Source organism: Tiliqua scincoides, chromosome 1, assembly GCF_035046505.1.
Source record: "Tiliqua scincoides isolate rTilSci1 chromosome 1, rTilSci1.hap2, whole genome shotgun sequence".
Classification (NCBI taxonomy): domain Eukaryota; kingdom Metazoa; phylum Chordata; class Lepidosauria; order Squamata; family Scincidae; genus Tiliqua; species Tiliqua scincoides.
The window spans coordinates 244,683,063-244,707,883 of NC_089821.1; the positions used below are offsets into that span (position 1 = coordinate 244,683,063).

The 24,821-nt window shown below is 42.5% G+C and overlaps 2 protein-coding genes and 1 pseudogene across 4 annotated transcripts in view; 2 read left to right on the forward strand and 1 right to left on the reverse strand.

Annotated features, from left to right (window-relative positions):
- RBKS (ribokinase) overlaps positions 1-9,694 on the reverse strand; it is a 61,034-nt gene extending 51,340 nt beyond the window's left edge. For 2 of the 3 annotated variants that reach the window (XM_066618659.1, XM_066618658.1), the window contains exon 1: positions 9,542-9,687. In XM_066618659.1, the coding sequence (XP_066474756.1) occupies positions 9,542-9,594 (53 nt within the window). In that variant the 5' untranslated portion in view covers positions 9,595-9,687. Of the gene's footprint in view, positions 1-9,541 lie in introns of all 3 variants that reach the window. The other variant, XM_066618660.1, reaches the window with a different exon arrangement.
- A 268-nt stretch (positions 9,695-9,962) lies between these two features.
- Positions 9,963-24,821, forward strand: part of BABAM2 (BRISC and BRCA1 A complex member 2) — a 185,016-nt gene continuing 170,157 nt past the window's right edge. Inside the window, exons 1-3 of the mRNA XM_066611634.1 lie at positions 9,963-10,030; positions 14,589-14,737; positions 20,364-20,440. Coding sequence (XP_066467731.1) covers positions 14,610-14,737; positions 20,364-20,440 — 205 coding nt within the window. The 5' untranslated portion in view covers positions 9,963-10,030; positions 14,589-14,609. The remainder of the gene's footprint in view (positions 10,031-14,588; positions 14,738-20,363; positions 20,441-24,821) is intronic.
- Positions 19,905-20,024, forward strand: LOC136637820 (5S ribosomal RNA; annotated as a pseudogene).

The following is a 24,821-nucleotide window of genomic DNA, read 5'->3' on the forward strand; positions in this document are numbered from 1 at the left end:
GGTGTGGCCTTACCATCGATTTGTACAACGGCATTATAATACTAACCGTTTTGTTCTCAATACCCTTCCTAATGATCCCAAGCATAGAATTGGCCTTCTTCACTGCCGCCGCACATTGGGTCGACACTTTCATCGACCTGTCCACCACCACCCCAAGATCTCTCTCCTGATCTGTCACAGACAGCTCAGAACCCATCAGCCTATATCTAAAGTTTTGATTTTTTGCCCCAATGTGCATGACTTTACACTTACTGACATTGAAGCGCATCTGCCATTTTGCTGCCCATTCTGCCAGTCTGGAGAGATCCTTCTGGAGCTCCTCACAATCACTTCTGGTCTTTACCACTCGGAAAAGTTTGGTGTCGTCTGCAAACTTAGCCACTTCACTGCTCAACCCTGTCTCCAGGTCATTTATGAAGAGGTTGAAAAGCACCGGTCCCAGGACAGATCCTTGGGGCACACCGCTTTTCACCTCTCTCCATTGTGAAAATTGCTCATTGACACCCACTCTCTGCTTCCTGGCCTCCAACCAGTTCTCAATCCACGAGAGGACCTGTCCTCTAATTCCCTGACTGTGGAGTTTTTTCAGTAGCCTTTGGTGAGGGACCGTGTCAAATGCCTTCTGAAAGTCCAGATATATAATGTCCACGGGTTCTCCCGCATCCACATGCCTGTTGACCTTTTCAAAGAATTCTATAAGGTTTGTGAGGCAAGACTTACCCTTACAGAAGCCATGCTGACTCTCCCTCACATAAATTACATACTATTTAAATCACTATCTATATGCCATGCTGACTCTCCCTCACATAAATTACATACTATTTAAATCACTATCTATATATTATACAATCTTTGATGCCCATTTTACATTCCTATCCATGTAACCAGAGCAATTACAATGGATAACATGATATAACATTGTGTAGGGGATGTACGTTGAGAGTCACGTGATCAGGATTTTCTCCATAATCAGATTCACAAGGATTAGAAATTGATAACACAACACCTTCCCCCTGCCCTTTCACTGCAAGCTAAATACACTGAACTTGGTTCTTTGAAGTGGCATCAAAGCAGCAATACCAGCCTGATAAGAGCTTGGTAGATAGGAATTGGCTACAGAGGTCAGGTGACTGAACATTCACCTGTTGTGAATATTCACAAGCTTCATAAAGCCTGAGCCTCAGGGCTTGCACCTAAGGATCAACATCTGTTGTGTGAGATCACAGCCTAAGTCCCTCATTATTGCTTTGGGGACTTGACCCTTGTCTGGTTTTGACTAGGTCCCTCTGATTCAAGCATAAATTCTTGTTGTCTTGGTATTTTATCCTTCCTGTTTCTATAGTTTCTTTGGTCCACTTAGACAGTGGGCAGCCAGTTCCTGCCTGGCTCCTAGAACCCGACTGCCTAGAGCCTGATACTTTCCAAATCCTGACAGTTCTGGATATGTGTATGCCTGGGATAAATAAACTTGCACATGTCAAGCCACTACAAGTCATTTCATCAATAGCTACAAATTGTTAAGAAGTGTAACCTGCCATTACAGATGTTCTGAAAAATCTCCAATATTTATGTCCTTCATCTGAGTGTCCTATACTCCACACTGTTCCACACAATATATTTCCTGTATCATGGGTGAAGAAATTGTCGGCTCATTACCAAATGGAACAATAACTCAAGTTCCATTGAAAGTTAATAGATGTGTTAAAGGCTGGATGAAGAAAGGGAGCTGGAAGGTGGCTCCAGGCACATTAAGCAACATGAAAGAAGGCACGCATTCTGGAGGAGGCAGGAAAGACAAAGGGAAAGTGGAGAAGTCTAGGCAGATCATGGGGAGTGGAGGAATGCAGGCAGAGATCATAATCTAGCAGTTAAGTAGATCCTTCTCTTCTCAAAGATCCCAAAGCAATTTTAAAAACATAGTGATACAGATCTATAAAACAGGTTTCTTTAAAATCCATGAGGTGAATAGAAATAATGTGCACTAACTAGCAATACAAAAATAATGAGACCAAGAAAGGATGTTCTTAATATGGGTGTTAATCAAAACAGGAGGTTTATAAGAAAATGAAAGAGAGCTAGACAACATCTTGTATTATTTTAGAACAGAGGTAGGGTTCTTGGTGGTGTTGAGGAAACATTTGGGGCCCCACTGCAAATACCTTGAGGTACTACAAACTTATTAATTAATGGAGCCTCATAACCATCTTGTATAGCACATTTAATTAATTCCAGATAGGTCATCATGTTAGCCTGAAGCAGCTAAAAGAACTAACAGCGCAAGCCTAACCCACTTTCCAGCACTGACATAAGGGCAATGCAGCTCTTAAGTAAGGGAACAAACATCCCCTTACTTTGAGGAGGCCTCTGTGAGTGCTACCCAACTGCATGATGCAGCACAATGTCCCACTGCAACAGCTATGCCAGTGCTGGAAAGTTGGTTAGGATTTGAGCCTAAGAGTTCTTAGCACATTTATTTTAGCATATGCTTTGAATGGAGACTAACAAATTCACGGAAATCAGGTTTATCAATGACTAATAGTTATGATAGCTATGTGCTACCTCCAGAGCCAACAGCAGTATGCCTCTGAACAACGCTTGTGAGGGAGTAACGGTGGGAGAGAAGTATGCCTTCTCTCCTAATGGGTTTCCCAGAGGCAGCTGGTGGGCCACTGTGGAAAACAGAACGCTGGGCTAGATGGACTCTTGACCTGAACCAGAAGGGTTTTTCTTATGTTCATCAGATGGTTTGTCTAGGTTCACCTAGGGGCAGCCCAATCCTAAGGTTGTCTTGTGCCAATGCAGGTTCCCTGCGCTGGTGCCCAAGTGTTGTAAATGTAACAGAAGGCACATCTGTGTCAACTTGAGAGCTGGCTGTGCTGGTACCAGCCTGCCAGTGCCATATCCAGTCTCTACACTGGCCAGAGCAAGTAAGATTGTGCTGGTCAGGGCAGGGCAGGGCAGGGCAGGGGATGGGAAAGGATAGTGGGAGGGCATTCCAAGGCTGGGGAGGAAGGTTTCTGGGTGCGGAAGGGATCAGCAGCAGCAGTACACGCCATATCCTAAACCTAGATCCCAGGCCTAAGAGCCCTACACAGGCTGCTTGGATTTGTGCCAGATAATAGCTGGAGCAGATCTGACTAGCCCCAAAGGGACAGTTGAGGTTTTACTATAGCTGAGGTTTTACCATAGTGACTTTCATGTCTCTTGTGCTCCAAGTTCACAACTGAGCCATAAGTCTGCACATCAAAATTCAACATCCAGTACATCATTAATGAACTTTTATCTAAGATGTTCCTATTGTTATTTATCTAAGATGTTCTTAGATATCTTATTTACCTAAGGACGCAATCCTAATGCCTTAGGTCAGTGCTTTCCAGCACTGACATAAGGGCAATGTAGCTCTGAGGTAAAGGAACAAACATTCCCTTACTTTGAGGAGGCCTTTGAGGAAGCCTCCGTGAGTGACACTCAACTGCAGGATGCAGCACATGTCCCATTGGCACCACTATGCCAGTGCTGGAAAGCACTGACATAAGGGGTTAGAATTGCGCCCTAAGATGTTCTAGGTCAAAAGTAATTCAAAAATGTATAAGCAGTTTCAAGAAAGATGGAACGAAAATCATTCAGACATCTTGAGAATTACTAAATAGGTTTTGGGACTTCACCTGTATATAGTTCAAAGACTGCAGGAACATACATACAAATCACCTAGGGCACATTTTTGTTAGGGCAAACTCCACAGCCTACAGTTCAGTTGTACATTTTCTCTAAAGTGCATTCAGCATTCTTGTCAATTTATGAAAAACATTAACCAGCATTGTCAGTAAAAGGACAGAAGATTCCTGTCTTCATACAAGATTAAAAAAACATGAATTGCAAATCACTTTGAGTTAAACTTACATCACCTGCATTGATTCATTATTACAGTACTGTCCATTCTAGCTTGGTGAGGGGTAAGTGGGGTTTGATGCTCTCACTACTGTTCTTTCTTTTTTTCAAATCTAAAGCACATGTTTTTAATTGTGCCCCTCAGCCACGCAGCTTATTACAATCATTTTTAACAAATGGGAGTAGAGAGCATGGGGCTAGAAATCAGGATACTGTTCCTATCTTTGGGTGGTAAAATAGCAACCCAGAAGAAAAAGAATACCCACAAGAGGCTAAGATTTCAAATTTTGTTTGTTTGCAACTAGAAGTACACACACTCTGTTCAGGTTTATGGCTTCTCTTGTTTGCAAGTAAATAAGATACACAACATTATTATTGCTGTGATCGTTTCAGGGCAGAAATCTGTATTTTGTTTTGACTATTACAACCATTTTCCATTTTTACTTCAGTCTTTACACTGAAAAAGTAATTCCCTGGAATAAGTATGCATGGTGTTTGGACTAGCATGCACTACATTGTTCTAAGCCTTATTCATTGTCTGATCATCTCAGTTAATGCATATACAGATCTGTTATCTTCTGGCATCTTCTTCTAGAGTGCTAAAAACCCACTTTTTAGCCCCTTTCTCATTTCTTGCTTTTTCTGCATTCTACATCTCCTTCCAATGAATACATCAAAACTATCCCAGGTTTCCCATATTGTACAAATAAGATGCATATCAAATGTTGCTCAACTACAAATCTGTCAGAGGCATCACTAGCAAGTACAATAACAAATTTGGCAATGGCTTATGGTAAAGCCTTTTTTCACCATGCTTATGGTAAAACGTTGTCACCACAGCGGTTAATAAAATGCTTCTCTAGATAAAAGTATTTCTTATGTGCTTAAGTATATTGCAAAATCTTGTAAAGTCAAAGCTTAAGCAACTCTACTTGTGGTGTTAAAAAAGGAACATCTGCCCTTTCTCTGTGCTGCACTAAGTCAGTACGGGCACAGTATTTTCTATGTATATTTTAACTTTTTATTTTTTAAACTTACCTTGTACTTATCAGATCTACAGAAAACTAAAAAAACATACACCTGCAAACACATAAGTTACTCATCAATAAAATCATCATCATCACTTACTTCTGACCTACTAATTTCAGAGAAATGTATGTAGGCAAAGTCCAAAGTATGACATGGTTTACTGGGGCACTTTGGTTTAGCAAGTGCAACATAAGAATGTAAAAATTCCGATTTCAAACATTTTTCCTTCCCCAGTAAAGATACCTCAAAACTCTATACTTTCAGAAATGAAAGCTTGCTTCTGATGCAAGAAAGGGATATAAGTCACCCCTCAACAGGCTGACAAGATATCATAACCGCAAAAGAGGACAAGGTACCCCAAAATGTAGGTCATTCAAGAAAAATGTAGGACATAACAAAATAAAAGCTAAAAACACTCATATATTTATTTCATGTGGTTAATTTAAACACTATATTACTTATTACTAAATTTAAACTATATTACGTGTAATTTATTATATATAATTTATGAATTAAAAGAAGGCCTGCACTGCCTGCAGTGGCCCGCTCACATTGCAAAGGGGAACTGTTAAGTTCTTTTCCAGGACATGAGGCTAAAAAAAGAGGACATGCCCTGGAAAAGAAGTACATCTGGTCACCCTACCCCATCAATATACCTGAACCACCATTTTGCATTCATCTGGGAACAGGGTGAAGTGATTTCAGTTTGTTTCCATTTCCCCCTCATCTTCTTCAATTCAATGGTTATGCGCAGAAAGGCAACGGCAAACCCAGAGGAAAGTTCTTACAGCAATACCTTGCCTTTCATCCACTTTACTTTCATTAATTTGACCTTTCAGCCATTTTAACTTATAACCACATTTCAAATTTCATCATGTGCTGTCCTCTTTTGTCCAGTTTTATCCAACCTTCCATGACATTCCTATATTTATTTTTCTTTTATTTCTGTTTATTTAGGTTGTGTGTGCATTCACATGTGCTGTTTAGTTATTTACATTTTTTTCCACTGGCCAAAGTAAATTTGCAAGCTAAATAAGGCTATGCTTAGACATCCAACCATCCATTTTTGATGTTCATCCTTACTCTGGTCCCCAACCAGATGAAAGTGCAAAGTATTGCTGTATTTCAAGAAGAAGGTGACCAGAGGGGTACAGAGTGCCTATACCTTTAACCTTTGATAGAAGAAGGAATTTTGGCTCAACATGAAAGGGTTTAGAAAGCTACCTAAATTCCCTCTTCTATACAGTGGTTAAAGGTAGAGGCACTCTGTCCCTTTGCATCTGGTAACCCTAACTATGCCACTCACTTGGCCACAGCTTGGCCTGTCAGAGAAGTGGTTGGCCCTCTGGATGGTGAGGGAGGGAAACGGGAGATAAAAGGAGACTTAGAGATGGCAGAGAAATTAAATGAGTTATTTGCATCTGTCTTCACGGCAGAAGACCTCGGGCAGATACCGCTGCACGAACGGCCCCTCCTAACAGAGGAGTTAAGTCAGATAGAGGTTAAAAGAGAAGATGTTTCAGACCTCATTGATAAATTAAAGATCAATAAGTCACAGGGGCCCTGATGGCATCCACCCAAAAGTTATTAAGGAATTGAAGAATGAAGTTGCTGATCTCTTGATGAAAATATGCAACTTGTCCCTCAAAACGGCCACTGTGCCTGAGGATTGGAGGATAGTAAATGTCACATCAAGTTTTTAAAAAGGACGGAGGGGGGACCCAGGAAACTATAGGCCGGTCAGCCTAACATCTATACTGGGTAAGATGGTGGAATGCCTCATCAAAGATAGAATCTCAAAACACATGAATGAACAAGCCTTGCTGAGGGAGAATCAGCATGGCTTCTGTAAGGGTAAGTCTTGCCTCACAAACCTTATAGAATTCTTTGAAAAGGTCAACAGGCATGTGGATGCGGGAGAACCTACATTATATATCTGGACTTTCAGAAGGCGTTCGACACGGTCCCTCGCCAAAGGCTACTGAAAAAACTCCACAGTCAGGGAATTAGAGGACAGGTCCTCTCCTGGACTGAGACCTAGTTGAAGACCAGGAAACAGAGAGTGGATGTCATTGGGAAATTTTCACAATGGAGAGAAGTGAAAAGCGGTGTGCCCCAAGGATCTGTCCTGGGACCAGTGCTCTTCAGCCTCTTCATAAATGACCTGGAGACAGGGTTGAGCAGTGAGGTGGCAAAGTTTGCAGACGACACCAAACTTTTCCGAGTGGCGAAGACCAGAAGTGATTGTGAGGAGCTCCAGAAGGATCTCTCCAGACTGGCAGAATGGGCAGCAAAATGGCAGATGCGTTTCAATGTCAGTAAGTGTAAAGTCATGTACATTGGGGCAAAAAATCAAAACTTTACATATAGGCTGATGGGTTCTGAGCTGTGTGTGACAGATCAGGAGAGAAATCTTGGGGTGGTGGTGGACAAGTCGATGAAAGTGTCGACCCAATGTGCGGCGGCAGTGAAGAAGGCCAATTCTATGCTTGGGATCATAAGAAAAGGTATTGAGAACAAAACGGCTAATATTATAATGCCGTTGTACAAATCGATGGTAAGGCCTCACCTGGAGTATTGTGTCCAGTTCTGGTCGCCGCATCTCAAAAAAGACATAGTGGAAATGGAAAAGGTGCAAAAGAGAGCAACTAAGAAGATTACTGGGCTGGAACACCTTCCTTATGAGGAAAGGCTATGGCGTTTGGGCCTCTTCAGCCTAGAAAAGAGACGCCTGAGGGGGGACATGATTGAGACATACAAAATTATGCATGGGAAGGATAAAGTGGATAGAGAGATGCTCTTTACACTCTCACATAACACCAGAACCAGGGGACATCCACTAAAATTGAGTGTTGGGAGAGTTAGAACAGACAAAAGAAAATATTTTTTTACTCAGGGTGTGGTTAGTATGTGGAATTCCTTGCCACAGGATGTGGTGATGGCATCTGGCCTGGATGCCTTTAAAAGGGGATTGGACATGTTTCTGGAGGAAAAATTATGGGTTACAAGCCATGATGTGTATGTACAACCTCCTGATTTTAGAAATGGGTTATGTCAGAATGCCAGATGCAAGGGAGGGCACCAGGATGAGGTCTCTTGTTATCTGGTGTGCTCCCTGGGGCATTTGGTGGGCCACTGTGAGATACATGAAGCTGGACTAGATGGGCCTATGGCCTGATCCAGTGGGACTGTTCTTATGTTCTTAGCTGCAAAATTCTGCCCAGTGAAAAGTATCACACAGTGTCATCCCACTCAGGCTGGAGCTTTGTTGAACCTCAAGAGATGGGAGAGCTATGGGACTCGAAAGAGATGGCCAGGGCAAGCACAAACCTACAGTTGCAACTGCTGTGTGGTTTCAGGATGAGTGGTCAGGCATAAGGACAGCTCCACTAGATCAGGCCTTAGGCCCATCTAGTCCAGCTTCCTGTATCTCACAGTGACCCCACCAAATGCCCCAGGGAGCACACCTGATAACAAGAGACCTGCATCCTGGTGCCCTCCCTTGAATCTGACAAAGCCCATTTCTAAAATCAGGAGGTTGCACATACACATCATGGCTTGTAACCCATAATGGATTTTTCCTCCAGAAACTTGTCCAATCCCCTTTTAAAGGCATCCAGGCCAGATGCCGTCACCACATCCTGTGGCAAGGAGTTCCACAGAACAACCACATGCCCAGTAAAGAATTTTTTTTTATCTGTCCTAACTCTCCCAGCACTCAATTTTAGTGGATGTCTCCTGGTTCTGGTGTTATGTGAGAGTGTAAAGAGCATCTCTCTATCCACTTTATCTTCCCATGCACAGTTTTGTATGTCTCAATCATGTCTCCCCTCAGCCATCTCTTTTCTAGACTGAAGAGGCACAAAAGGCAAGTGAGAATCTTCTCCCCTCTACCTCAAGGTGACCAGATACAAAGTGGGACAGAGTGCCTATACCTTTAAACACTATACAGAAGAAGAAATTTTGGCGGAAGGGTTTAAAAAGCTGCACTTGTCAAAATTCCCTCTTCTATACAGAGGTTAAAGGTATATGCAGTCTGCCCCCCTTTGTACCTGGTCACCCTAATTATAAACATAATCCTATGTACAACCCCCTCCCCCCAAGCAGCTAAATCCCAGGCACACTGACAGCCCAATCCTATGCGTGTCTACTCAGAAGTAAGTCCCATTAGAGTCAATGGGGCTTACTCCCAGGAAAGTGTGGATAGGATTGCAGCTTCAGAGGCCATTCCAATGCATTTCTCCTCAGAAGTAAGTCGCATTAGAGTCAGTGGGGCTCTCTCCCAGGAAAGTGTGGACAGGGTTGGACTGTGAGGCTGTACACACTTACCTGGGGGGGTAAATCCCCTTAAATTCAGTGAGATTTACTTCTGAGTAGACATGCACAGAGAGGAGTGGGCTGTGAGCCACACTGAGTTCCAAGTGCCACTTACTCCCAAGTAAACACCATGGAGTCCAGTGGTTCTTGCACTTGTGCCTAGCAAAGGGCTGCAGTCCAGGCAAGCTTGCTTTGTACTCAGCCGCCCCCTGCCCTGCCACTACTCTGGTGTAAAGGACCCAGCAGGGACCCTGCAGCAGACGGAGGGGGGAGGGAGACTAGGACAGGCGCCCACAGCAGTACTAACCTCACCAGGTCAGTCATACAGGAGCCCACCACCACCACCTCAGCAACAGCCATGTCTCAGGGACCAGCAGCCCCCAGAGCCTCTCCACAGGTCTGCCCCACCTGCCTCAGTATCCACCTCCTGACTTTGGACCCTTCCACACTCAGTGTTGTCTGCGGGGTCCTTCCCCAGCAGCCGCAGCTGCCCTACTCAGTGCCTGACCGCCACTCCACACTCCCCCGCCACTCCCAGCTCCCCCCTGTGACCACACCAGCCCCGCTACCCCCACTGCCTCACTTGGAACCTTGGAACCTAGAGAGCGAGCTTGGACTCAGGCGCTCCATAGACACCTAAACCTCTACGAAAGCCCCCGCACCCGAGTGGAAGATCTCGGGAGCGCGCTTGAGGAACTCACGCGCACGCAGCGAACGGGAGGGGGGGAAGTGGAAGGGTTCGCGCATGCGTCCTGGGTTGGGCGAATGGTCTGGGACGTCCTTAGGAGGCTCGCAGGTATCCCTGTGTGGCAGGGTCAGGGGAAGGCCAGGGAGAGAGAGAGTGGCCTCTTCACATGGGGCTGGGTGGGTGTGTGGGAGCTAAAGGGGGGGCAGTGGGGTTTGTCCCCCTCCTCATGGGTCATTCTCTGTGCAGCTGAGGGGGAGGTAGCTGGAGTGTGCGTTGGTTTGTCTGTGGAGGGCAGTGCAGGAGGGTCCCCCAAGCCTGGCTTCCCACTGGCTTGGCTTTCATGGAGGGGGTTTTCTCTCTCTCCCCCTTGCCTTGACTGAAGCTGTTCTAGCCACGGTTTTGTGATGAGGTTTGTACTGTGGTTAGTTGCAGGTGCTGCCAGGGGTGGGTGAGTGGGGGGCGGGTGAGGCAGAGCCTCCCCGCGGGAGTCCTTTGAAAAGCGCTGCCTCCGTGTGAGGCACCCAAGCATCCACAACTGCACATGGGTTGTGGGTACTTGGGTGCCTCACACGGTGGTGGCGCTTTTTGAAGGACTCCCGTGGGGAGGCTCTGCCTCACCTGCCCACCCACCCACCCCTGGGTGCTGCTGTATGATGTTACGTCTAATATAAGTCAAAAGTCCCACGGGGTGATGTGTTGTGCCAGAGATTATGCAAGAAGTGTATACAGAGATGCTCTTTTCCCTCTCACACCACACCAGAACCAGGGGACATCCTCTAAAACAGCCATTTTCAACCAGTGTGCCAAGGCACATTGGTGTGCCACAAGTGATCCACAGGTGTGCCACAGGAATTTGGGAGAAGATTATTTATTAGTAGGGCCAATGGGAACGTGAGCCCCCCCCCCACTGGCAGCATGGTATGCCTTAATTGTCAAAAACCTGATGGTGTGCCACGACAGTTTTAGTGCCTTGTCAGTGTGCCATGAGATGAAAAGTTGAAAATAACTGCTCTAAAATGAGGAGAGTTAGGGCAGACAAAAGAAAAAATTTCTTTACCCAGTGTGTCATTAGTATGTGGAACTCCTTGGCGCAGGATGTGGTGATTTTATGTGGCCTAGATGCCTTTAAAAGGAGATTGGACACTTTTCTGAAAGAAAAGTCCACCGCAGGTCACAAGCTATGATGGGCATGTGCGACCTCCTGGTTTTAGAAGTAGGCTTCCAGATGCAAGGGAGGGCACCAGCATGCAGGTCTCTTGTGAGATCCCTGAGGCATTTGGTGGGCCACTGAGATGCAGGAAGCTGGACTAGATGGGCCTTTGGCTTGATCCTGCAGGGCTCTTCTTATGTTCTTGGAGATTGTGGGTTGGGAAGCTGTTCTGCTTCATAAGTGCATAGCAAGCTGCCTTCAACTAAGTCAGTCCATCTAATTCAGTCTTCTCTCAACACTGACAGGTGGCACTTCTCCTAAGTTTTAGTTAGAGACTTTTCACCAGCCCTGTTAGACATGGATATTTGCTTCAGCATGGGAAGGGCAGGATATGAATTTTTCAAATAAATGCCAGAGCTTGGAAACCCGGGCCTTCTGTGTACAGGCTGTGTACTCTTCTACAGCAATCTTATTTCTGTCATGAATTTGTTAGCTTTCTGAGGCTGCAATCCTATGCCACTTTTCTGGGAGTAAGACCTATTGAATGGAACTTACTTCTGAGTAGATATGCATAGGATTGTGCCCTCAGTAGCTTAATTTTCTTAATTTTAAGAAATTTGTTAGTAGTAGCTTAATTTTGTTAGCTTGAATTCACCAGTGGTAGTTTCATTTTCTCAGCCACATTCCTCTGGCTATAATATGGTACCAATAATACTCATATGCCTTTCAGGCTGCTATGAGGTAATATATGCAAGTTCTGCCAGTGGTATGCAAGTGCTCCAGTCCCTGAAGCATTTGGTGGGTCACTGTGAGATGCAGGAAGCTGGACTAGATGGGGCTTTGGCCTGATCCAGCTCTTCTTATGTTCTTATGTTTGAACAAGCGTTATAAAAATGCCATGTTTACCTTTATTTTGGGAAAAGTTGTTTTTGTTGAATTTTTGTCCGCTGTATAGTTGTCAAAGGCACAAGAGTTCAGCACAAATTAAAGTTTTCCACCTAAAGTTACTACCACTGATTAACACAAAGACTGGGTTTGGGTCAAGAGAGGCAGGTAGTTATGTGCCCAGGCTCAGTGATGAAAAATGTCCAGAAATTGGGTTTCTTTGCAGTGTGTGATGCTGTGTCTACTGTTTCCTATCTTTTTTTAAAGATATTAGACTCTTAATTCAGCTATTGATCTTCCTAATTGTTTTTCAGCAATCTTTTAACTTCAGCTGCACTTGTATCAACAGACTATTTCAGGTTTGATTTTCATATATGTGATTGGCACTGCATGTGTGCTTGAATTCTCAATCTGGATGAGGTTCAGGTACCTTATTTATCAGGTTTGTTGGTGACTTTTGATTTGATTAACCTTGTGATACTGGTGACTTTTTTATAGCAGGCTCCCGAAGAATAATTCTTAATATTGATGTGGTGCTTTCTGAGTGTGCAAAGCACTCATATTGCCACTGGGGAATGAAGGCTGAGAGGAAGTGGCTTTCCCAAGACACCTGTTGAGATCATGGCAGCACTATGTTAGTCTGTACCCCTCCGTTTGAGATGGCCTGTGAGTGTTAGTGAGTTAATACAGGATTGATGACTACATGATAGCTGTGTAATAAGGTCAATCTTGGGTTCACTTTTAATATTTATGACAGCCTTCCTGGAAATACTGTGCCAAGATGTTGATGGCATTCCCGCTCTATGTTTTTAATCCAGTCCAAGCTCTGTAGCCTTGTTGTTAAGCAATGTTTGGTTTCGGTCCATGGCTAAATTGAACTGAAGCTAGCCAAGGAAAATTAAAGCAGTGATGGTCAGAATGCCTTCAGGTTGAGGGTGCAGAGTTGCAGTTTGTTCAGCTTCTTCTGGTTATTTGAATTTGTTCTTGTTGTATTCTGGGATCCGTTGCCACATTATTTGTTTCCATCATTTATATCTTCTCCTTCTTCCAAAACACTGTGTACTTTGGCTAGCATATTATGGCTTCAGAGCATCAGAAGTGCCTGGCAGTGTTTTTCATAAATGCTGGGGAAAGAATCTTTCCTTTCAGTTTTAGACATGGTGAATATAAATTATGCCTTAAACTTATTGTAAAATATAATCTCACATTATGGCTTCTGTAACTGAAGATAATACAGTGTGTGATGTCCCTGCTTACTGACAGATAGCCTGACGGTTATTTGGGGGCACTTAATGTGTTCCAGTTTTTATATTCCTCTCCAGGAACTTTCACAATTCAGTGACAGTGAAGGCCTTATGTTTCTGAGTTTGTAGATTCCTTATATTGGGTTTTTTGTTTGTTTTTGTCTTATACCATTGTGATTCCTTCAGCCTGTCAAGATAAGTCATGTCTTGATGACCTCTACAGTATTCAAAATCAACAGTTGTAGAACTATTTCTTGAGGTTGTGGCGCCAAATTTTGAGCCTGAATGTTTTTCTTGCTTCATATATTTGCTATATTTTTTTAATTCATACTGTATTATCAGTGTTAAAATGTGCTGACTTTGGACTGCATTGACTACATGCATAATCCACATGTTCTGCAGCTGTATGCCATGAGAAAAGTTTCTAGCTGTTGTATTCTTGAGAATTTCACTGACTGGTACCCTTGCCCTTTGAAGATGCAAATAGGAGTATTTGAGGTCTCCCTGAATTGTTAACAAAAGCAAATAAAATAGAAATGGATTAATAGCAAAAGATATATATTCAATAATTTTCAGTCTTATATTTGAATTGTTTCTTTTCTTATGCCATAGATGTATGCGTTTCTATATGGGGTTGTAATTTGCTCCCTATAAAATTCAGTGAGATCTCAGATTTAGTACGTATAGTGGAGATTAAAAACATTTATAATTTTGCTTTTTTTCAAAATAGAAGGAATTTTTTTTTTTAAGGAAAGGGCAAAAATGACTGAGAACCAACCATTATGACTATGTTTGAAAAAAAAAATCACTAAGCTCATTGTGCAATGTATTAAAAAGGGTACTGTCCAACTTCTAGTGCTGAAGTAAATAATTGGTTCAACTCAGATCTTCACAGCTTGTGGTGCACCAAGCCAGATTCAGCCTTATGGACATGTATTGTTCTCTACTGAGTGCTTGACTGTTCACCATTCTTGAAGACACAGACAGGTAACAAAACCAGGAAGTTTGTCCAGGCAATGATGGACTACCCTGTATGGTTGATGTGCTGTGTTTCACTTCATTGGGCAGGCTCCATTTAAAATGGCTACTAAATGGTAGAAGTGCTATAGAAATGTAACTATAAACATGGGATATCACTGAGTTAGTGTGAGAGTACTGGTCCAAATATCGTTTTAGTTTCCCAGCTGACTTTGCTCCTGCTTCCTTTCTCTTGGCTCCTATCTCCTGGAGTGTCTCAAGTTCCTTGCTTCCTTCATTCTTCCTTTCCTTCCTCTGCTTGTGTCTGATCCTATCACATCTGTGTATTTTTGGGTTGTTCTTAAAACTTAAAGATGTATAAAAATGTCATACACAGTTCCTTTTTGAAACTCTTTTATTTCCATTGCAGAGCTGAATACTACAAAGTAATATGTCTCCTGAAGTTGCCTTGAACAGAATTTCTCCATTACTTTCTCCTTTGATTTCCAATGTGGTCAGAAACGGAAAAGTAGGGTTGGATGCAACAAACTGTTTAAGGATTACAGATTTGAAATCTGGGTAAGTATCATAGATGATTTCGAACATGGTCCATATGCCTCTTATTCAAAGTATTGATTTTGTCATGTCGATAAGCACCTTTTAATGTTTGTCATTTATCAGGATTGAAGAGATTAAAGTCACACTTATTGCTCTTTTTTTTTTACAATCCTGTAAAGATTGTGGTTTAATGTGTTGTGCAGACCACTTAGTGTAATATCCTTTTTCATCTGTAACTCTTGGTAATTGATTTCAGAAGTCAAGCTAATGTGTTATGCATTTCATTTCCATATCCTCTTTAGCTTTCTTAACCTTCCTTGAATAAAATATTACTTGGATTAAAATAAATTTCACTATTCCTGTTATAACTAGAATAAAAATAAATAACTTTATAAGAATAACAGTTTCAGAAGTTAATTTATCTCAAGGGATCATTTTTGCATGCCTGTTATTGCACACAGATTTACCTAGTGCTCCTTGCTCTGTAATTATTGGCATTTTTGTCAGACAGGTGTCTAACACTAGGCAAAATGTTTGCATTGATTCACATGCTTGTATATCACCTGTTTCTGTTGGATTTTTATCTTGGCAACAGGTAGCAATGCTTTAAAAATGTACATGAATCTAGGAAGGGGGAGCATCAAATAGAGTTTCCATAGTATTTCTGGGTTAACATTAGAGCACTTGGGGAGATCACTCCATTATGGCCCGTAGTACTTGCTTTCTTAATTTTCAGGGTATGTTGGAGCTTCTGTATTGATGCATTTGGTTTCCTTCAGAAACCCAAGGGCCTCAGAGCCATAAGGCATGATTGCAAGGCCTAATGCTGGGCCAGCGCCCGTGCTAGCCCAACGCTGGCCGGTGCTGGGCTAGTACTGGGCAGGCACCCAGCCTCTGCCACTTGGTGGTTGCACGTACCACCAAGCTGCGGTAAGGTAAGCAGAGGAAGTGTTCCGGGGAGGGCGGGGAGGAGGCATGCCGGGAAGAGGGAGCAGGGAGGGAGGGAGGCGGGTCCATTCCAGAGCATTTGTTCCAGTGCATTTCTGCTGGGCTCAGTGCCCTACACGAATGCTCTTACCTCACCTTGGTGGTGAATTGAGTAGCCCCATTGTGAGGCTACTTCCCTTACCTGGGAGAAAGGGACGAAAGTCCCCTTCTCCTGAGGTGCTGTCCATGGCTGCCGTGGGCATGCTGGATGCGGCAACGCAGGATTGGGCTGCCCGTTCTCAAGCTTCTCGGGAGTTTGAGACCCGAGGTAAGTTGTTGCGCAAGACAGGTATTTTCTACTTACTTGCAGCCAGCACTGCAGTCCTGGGGAACCTTTTGCAGGGCTCCCAGTGCCTGCAGAAGTCTAAAAAAGGAGAAAAAAAAGGCACTTTCATTTTTACGACATAACTGGAATGCCTTTTTTACTTTTTGAAAGACTTTTGCAGGCATGGGGAGCCCTGCAGAGGGCTCCCTGAACCCTGCAGGACTGTGCTGCTGGCTTCAGGTATTTAAAAAAACCCTCATGTCCCTTGCAGCAGCGTAATCCTGGGATCATGCTGCCGCCTTCACCCTTAAGGGGCCAGTGCCAGGGCTTCTTAGTCTGGGAAGTCACGGCGCCCCAGTTTAAGGATCTCTGCTCGAGAGAAATAATGAAGGTTGACTGATTCTGTGACCAAAATAATTGGAGGTAGGGGCTTTGCGTACATCCTACCTTGTTGGGGACAAGAGAAATCCTGTTATCCAAATGGGTTCCATGTTTCCTGTCTTTTTCCTTTGGCTTAATAGCCTCACTTTCTCTGATTTCCACCTCTCATGGCACCTTTTGTAGCTTCTTTCTCGTATATTGCTAATTATTTTGTCATTCAGACAATGGAAATTTTTGTAATGTTATGTGTAGTTTTATGAAAGAAGTAATTTGGCAAAAATGCAACTGTCAGCTTCCATTCCTAGACCAGTAAATTTTTTTAAGGAGTGGAATCTTGGAAAATTGTTGGAATTTATTTAATAAGTATTGCTTTTAAAGATGCTATTATTATTAGATCTTTTTTTATTATAATGTAAAATATATTGTCCTTCTCCCCTAGGTATTATGTTGTGAGCTAAAAGAAAAGGTTATATTTGTAAAATCAGAAACTTATTTTGCGTTTCATTATGTTTATAGTGATGGTTGGAATTTTATATCCAAATGTATTTCAAAATTATTTCTATCAAGTAATCTTTTATTTTTGGGATTCTGGTTAAAGTGGTGATATTGTTGAAGCTGACCCTATATAACTGTGATGATGGATGCTGAGATTCCTTAGGTCTAGGGTAAACTAATGAAAACAGGAGCAAAAGGTCCGTGCATAGGTTTGAATGAGCAACAGGAGCAATTGTCCATGTTTATCAAAGCAGAATCTGAACCTGTGTTTAACAGTAGACTGTGGAGAAAATTGTTCACATGCCATTGGTAGATGATCTGTATTTTTCTCCAATGCTGTAACTCTGTCTTGTAGAGATGGAATTGCATACTGCTTGATTTGAATTTCCTGTTTCTTTTCTTTCCTCCCAGTCTTTGCATTGTAGACATGCAATGGCTGCCTAACATTTAGCAAAGACCCTGGGCATGACCAGAGGTGTCCATGGCACACACTGGAGTTAATTTTTGATTTTTCTTATTGGCATTCACTACAGTGATTCCCACACTTTGCATTTTTAGACATAAATTTATTAAAGTCTTTGTCAAAGGTATACTGCAAGGGGAAAAATGCTACTGATACTATACAAAACATTAAAGGCTTACATAAAATAAAATTATGAGAAAAAATATGGACTGAAAAACCAGAGTTATCCCTTAAAAACAACAGAACCAGGGTGATAAATTAAATTCTATAAAAGTCGGTTAGATGAAGGTCATAGGATGACTTGCCAAACATTCAGCACAATCGTATGCGTGTTCAGAAGTAAATCCAATTTTGTTCAATTGAACTTACTCCCAGGTAAATAGGATTGCACCTCCCATTGCAGCGCAAGACCAGGAATGGGAAGTGTGAGGAGAAACTCTTGGAGCACTATGCCCCAGCAATGGTGAAATCAATAGGAGAAGTTTCCTGTGATTTTTCCCAGCGTACTGGGTGTGTTTTGTATGTAAACATCATGTTCCACATTTTGCAAGATGTTGTTGGTTGTTTTCTGTTGAAAGGAGTTCTGCTTTCTAACTATGCAAAGTTCTGTTTCAGTAGGTTCATTCAGACCCCTACTGCTTCTTAATCTATTCTGATTTTAAAAGAGTTTTCAGGAACTGCTGAAAAAGAAAACTTTCTTCAGCGTGTGGGAGTAGTGTCTAATGTTAATTCCCTATTGAGCAATTTGTTTCCCATACAAACTGCCTTTTTCTAAGTCAGAGAACTTACCAAAAAAAAAAAAAAAGTGGAAGAGGGGGAGTTCTGTTGATATAGAAAAATCAATATTTTCTTATTATTCACTCAGACTCATATAAAGCATGGGGTGTGTGACAAAGGTTTTCCTAAAATCAGTCCCAACTTTGTTATGTGAAAATCCCCTTTTTCCTTAGTTGTGATTTTATATCTGGTTATGTTACTAAAACTTCATGCAGGCCACACTTCTCCCAGCACACTTCCAAAAAACTCTGGTCAAGTCACAAGCTCATGGTTACAAAATTCACATATTATAGGAAGAAGTCTGGCATAGTAAATCATTGTTTAAGTGTCTCCTATTCATTGTATTGTTTTAACTCAGTCTCCTACATTACTGTATTCATCACTGCTTAAGTACCGTATGCAAAGTTGAACTACCTTCCTGGGTTGCCCATTCATTGTATTGTTTAAGTTCCCCAGGCTAGGAAGCCAACCATTGCCGTTTGTCTCCTCCCTGCTCTCCCTCTGCAATTCCCAAATACCCACAACCCCCTCTCCCCCTCCCCCTCCCCCTCGGCATAACCTGGCAGGACAAAGTTCTGAACAACACAGTCCTGGAACGAGCTGGAATCCCTAGCATGTATGCACTGCTGAAACAGAGATGCCTGCGTTGGCTCGGTCATGTTGTGAGAATGGATGATGGCCGGATCCCAGAGGATCTCCTCTATGGAGAACTTGTGCAAGGAAAGCGTCCTATCGGTAGACCACAGCTGCGATACAAGGACATCTGCAAGAGGGATCTGAAGGCCTTAGGAGTGGACCTCAACGAGTGGGAAACCCTGGCCTCTGAGCGGCCCGCTTGGAGGCAGGCTGTGCAGCATGGCCTTTCCCAGTTTGAAGAGACACTTTGCCAACAGTCTGAGGCTAAGAGGCAAAGAAGGAAGGCCCATAGCCAGGGAGACAGACCAGGGACAGACTGCACTTGCTCCCAGTGTAGAAGGGATGAATTTTGCTAATAAGGGACATCCTGATCTTTTCAATGTTTACCCTGCTGGATGGTGGTAAGGAAGTTACCATTCAGCTCAGCAGAGTCAGAAAACCCTTTTTAAAGAGAGGGCTTCAGCCCACATCTCTTTCTCTGGCTCCTCCTTCCAAGGGCCAACATATCTGTGTTGTGTCAGAGGGTCCTCCACACAGTACCCCCCCAACTGCTCTACAAGACAGGTAACTATCTCGCGTCTGGAACTCTTTTCCTTCTTCCCCACCTTTTTCTCCCCTTCTTTCCCCATCTTTAGTCCGCAACTGGGTTTGGCAGATCAGGGACCCCTAAAATCCTTCCCTACAACCTTTCCCTTTTCTAATTTCCTAATTTTCTAATGCACCAAATACTTTTTACATGCAACCACCATAAAAGCTAGGTACACTTGATTCAAGTACTAGGACTGAGAAACATACTTATCATTTTTCCATGTGCATTATGTTTACCTTTGTGCTTTTGTAACAAAGCTATAATCTTTTATTAAAAGTTATTTTTCTCCCAGTCTCCTCTTTAAGCTAAAGGGAATTTCTCTGCATTACGCTGTCTTGTTATCCAGCCTGCGATCCTGAGGTTCCAATAAGGGTAGTGTAATAATTCCCCCTAAACAAAATGGCCCTTTTGGTAACAACTTTTAGTTCCTGATAATGCTGAGCTCTTTTGAAGGCTGGTGCCCAAAGATCACATGCACCATATGTGTGGCATGCAATATTAAAAGGCAGTAGGCATTACTGAAGAACATTTTAAGAACATATAGAAGTGTGGGATAGTAGTGTCAGAACACATTTCCCTTTATTTCATTGTTGTTGACAGCAGCAACTGTTACCCTGCACATGCCTGATCTTGTCTGATCTCGGAAGCTAAGCAGGATCAGGCCTGGTTAGTACTTGGATGGAAGACCGCTTGGGAATACCAGGTGCTGTAGGCTTATACCATAGTCTTTCGAGACTGAAGGTTGCCAACCATTGAGGCTCAAGGGGAATGAACCTAGATAGCCATCCTCCTCATTTTAAATCCTTTATAAATGCGTACTAAGCACTTTGCAATAAATAATGCCCCAAAACGTCAGCCTGCGTTGTTGCAATCCAGACTGCTGAAGCATCTTGTATGACTTGCTGTTTTCTGTTGTAAACAAAGGAGCTGTAGTACTTTCCCTATCTTTACAATGTAATCAGCCAATTCTATCTGATAAATGTTGCATTCATTGTGTCAGAATTTGATATTGCATATGGCTGTTTTTATAAATGAACTCTACCTTTTCTTTTAGCTGCACATCCTTGACACTTGGACCCAGCTGTGATCGCTTTAAGTTGCATATCCCCTATGCTGGAGAAACCCTCAAATGTGAGTAAGAGAGATTTGTATCCCTGGTTTTAACTGTTTAAGATATAAAGTAATTCATGTTGAGGTTTGATATCAACTATTAAAAGCCATTTCTGCCAAACGTTGCATATATGCAACAGAGACCAAATGTGTACACCTGTGGGCTGGGCAAAAATGGGTTTCAATCAACTTAGTTCATTTTACCAAGTTATTTTACTCATGATATGCCTCTGACTTTGCACATTCAGTAGTTTCCCATGGAATATCATTTGGTGAAATGCTTTCAGAAATGGAACTAAAAATCCTGTCTTAGATAGTTTTGATATCAGCAACAAACAAGTGAAGTCCTGTGGCATTTCAATAAGAAGGGATCTTTCCTTCTTTTACTCTTCTCCCACCTTCCTAAATTTTATGGCATTGGCCACAGCCTTGAGCAACTTGAATAGCACTTCTTTGAGCAGAGAGACTCTAGTAGGTCTTCTGCATGGAGGGGGATCCCAGGGCCAATTTCCCCTCCCTTGAGGTCCTTTTTAAATTATGAAGTTATAGTCCCCCTTGTAGATGAAAGGATTCTATGAGAGAGTTTGAGCTCATAGCTTTTCCTTCTCGGTACTAATGGTTTAAATAACGTTGAATTTCCTGCCTGTGCAGAACATCTTTGTGGAGGAAGGGAGTTGGTATCTGGGGATATGTGCCTGAGTTTAATTCCCCCCCCCCCTTTACCCAAACCTTATAAATTGCCAATGGACAGTTCCCAGTTGAGGACTTGGGTCTTCATGCTGCTGCTGTGTGCTGAACTTCATTCTTTGGCAGTTAGGGGTTGTAGTGTTTGTGTGTTTTTTCAAAGTTATTTGCTGTTTTACTTTTAAATACCTCTCTTCCCTGTCCTGCATTGGCCACATCCCAGCTGTCTTTTCCCTGGTCTTGACTTAAATCTCAATTCCAACTGCAGCACTCATACCAAACAGCGCACCAAAGCTGACAATAAGCCAGAAAACCTTTTTGAAGTCAGTGGGCCGACAAGTGGGAAGTGGTCAGTGAATCACCCCCTAAAGCTGAAATCCTAGCTCATTAAATCAGCAGCAGAATAATCTAATTCAGAGGTGTTAAGATAGCATCGTAAGTGATGTGGTAGAATTTGGTTTTGTGGGTTACCACTTTTGCCTGTATGTGATCTGTTGCGTTCTATGGACATCTATGCAACTGTTAAGTGTGCAAATAAGATGCACATATGGAAGAAAAATAGTATTGGAAATCAAAAGACTCAAGTATGACCTGTCCCTTCCACTGCATGTGTTCTCAATAGATTGCTGCTGATACATGAACAAATGCATTAATAATTTTCCAAAGAAGGAAATTTCCATTGATACAACTTATATCTGGCCTCGTCTTGCTGACCAGATTTTGGCATATGTTTACATTCATCCTCTACAAGGGACTTGAAGCTGATCTAGTCCAGTATGCTCTGAAGTATCATCTGGATATATTCATGCTATGCTAACAAACTTGACCATTATACAATTCTTCCTCCGGTGTACAGAGAAAAGTAACAAAAACATAGTTCATGGATAGAAAGCACTGACATGATTCAGTAAAACAGAGCAAATCAGTATCCTACAATTAGGAAAAGGTAATAATCAGGCAGTAGTTAGGGTTACCTGGGAGGAAGGTAAGAGATGGTGACCACAAGTGACTTCCTTGGTCTTATAAGTAGGCTAATGTTGTTAACCAGGTTATGACTTTTTGGAAGACAGGTTCGTCTTTTTCCACTGCTTGTTGTGCTTGGTGTTAGCCCTTCAGTCTTGTGAATATAGATTGCTCTCTCTCTTTCAGGATGTCAAAATAGATTATCTGATCATTCCCAAGTTCCTCTGAATTAATTTTTATTTTATAAAATATTTCTAACCTGTCTTTCTGTTGCGTAGAACTGGATATCCAGCGCGGTGAACCAGCCAAATATAGAAGCACCATATTGTATAAAATAATCAATTGTTAATCATAACATAATTAGAACTAAAACAATTCCCTATTAGTAGAAGAATTAAAACGTAGCTTATGAGCCAATAACAGAACCAAACAAGAGTGAAATAATTATGCTATGCTGAGAACTGATGTACCATAGTGGTGAAGAGACAGAGTTGCAAATTGGGACTTTCTGAGTTCAGATCTCACCTCTGCCTCTCACCTAGGCAAGCTTTCAATCTTGCCTCTCAGTTGCAATATAGAAATAATAATGATTAATTAACCTGTGAAAGGCTTTACACACTTGGAAAGCACTATATAAATGTTAAATATAGACCTACCAGAAGAAAACTATGTTAAAAATACCTTGAAATATTAAAAGAGCAGGAGCCAAGTGTGATTCCTGTAGGAAGGAGTTCCATGATTTGGCCATCGCAGCTGAGAATGCCCTGTCCTGTGCACCTACCAACTGATTTTCTTTAGATGGGGGACACAAAGCAAAATCTCTGTCAAAGACCTAGGTGAACAGGCAGAGAGGAGGAGTGAATAGCTCATCCCAAGTATTTCATCTGTAAATGTGAGAGCTTTGGATTGCGCTCAGAAGTAAAACAGGTGCAAATGCAGATTTAACAATTATGGAGTCACTTGTTTTGAACTGCAGGCACTGTCCACTGTTTTAGCTACAGTACTGCACTGGCTGAAGTTTCTGAACTGTTTGCAAAGGCAGCCCCATATAATGTATATTGCAGTAATCTAGTTTGGATGTGAGCAAGATATCATGATAGTGGCCAGATCTGCCTTCTCCAGAAGAACTGATACACCAGCCATAGGACCAATTTTGGAAATTAAAAGCCTCTGTGGCTGCAATCCTAACCAACTTTCCAGCACCAAGATAAGGGCAATGTTTATCTGCACCATCTAGGAGACAAAAAGCAACTTTAGTATTTTATCTTATAAAATTTAGGATTGGATTTCTGAATAGTCAATAAAAGGTAGTTGTTATTTGTATGTATCTTTCTAATGGGTAAAGGGCGATTTCCTAAAATGGTGGTTCCTAAAATTCACCACCTTGTAAGAGCTATAAAATATAAAAATATTTTATTTACTTTCAGTGTTGAGATTACCTATGTATTTCAGTGAGAACATTTTGCTACGTTTTACCTGGAAAGGCATGCTTGGTGCAAAGTAGTTGAAGCTCTTAGCATCTTTTGTGACTTCAGATCAAATACTAAACTTAGATCAAAGACCTAAACCGACAAATTAGGACATTTCTGTGCTGAGATGACAGAATGTAAGTGACATAGTTGTTGGGCTTTGCACTTAAATGATGAATGAAAGAGCACAGAAGGGGTTTAAGAAAAAAATGCAGTATACTCTTGTTGAATCTAAGAATACTAGATAGACAGCATTAGATGTAGAGCAGTGGTTCTCAAACTCTCTGGGAGAGTTTGAGAGCCAGTAAGTCTTTGCAGGGGCAGGGGGAGGAGATAGTGGGGGTGGAGCTGCGGGGAGCCTGCTGTGGGGAGCCCTGCCAGAAGTTGTGCTGGGCTCCCCGCACCCCAGGGAGGCTGCAGGAGGCTTGGGTAAGTGCACCCAAGCCTCCACAGCCCCCTGAGTGGCACGATCCTGGGGATCACGCCGCTGCCTTCCCCCTGCCTCTAGGCTGCCCCCGCCCCTTAAGGGGGCAGAGACCAGGGCCCTCAGCATGAGTATTTTCTTCAGTTCTGAAGGTAAAATGAACTTGAAAATGTGAGGTTGGTTGAATTTGTTCATTTACACTTCTGAGAAACGTATCTGTTGCTGAAATCATATGCACACTTACCTAGGAATAAGCTCTGCTGAACACAGTGGGGAATTATTTTAGAATAAACATGCTTCCCTGTCTTTTTTCCCTGACCAGCTCCCATATGAAATCTGTTAAGGTTCCAGAATTGTACCCCAGTTTCAAGTCTCAATATTTTTACCAGTTTGCTGAATGTCCCTTAATTGTAAGATGTTTGAAGCTCAGTAGTTGGGCTGGCAAGGCAGGTGTAATGGTTTTGTTTTTTGTTTTTTTTAAATAAGTATTATTCATAGAAATCAGGTAAGCATACTAGAAGACTTTGAATGTTTATATATGCCTCTGGGGCATAAGTCATGGGTGTGTCCTTGGTGCAAGCAGGGATAGGCTTCACTTGAACCAGAATGGAACCAGACTACTGGCGTATAACATTAAAAAGGTGGCAGAGCAGCTTTTAAACTGATCCCTGGGGGAAAGCCGAAAGGAGCCAGGGGGCATCCGGTTCGGGACTCCTCATCCCTATGGGACGAAGATGGGGAGGTTAGAGAACAACAAGGTAAAGGCAGAGTAGGAGAAGAAATTGGGAATGGTAGCGTGATAGGATGTGATAGACGGTTTGGCACAGTGAGAGGATGCAGAGACAAAGGAGCAAATAAGCAG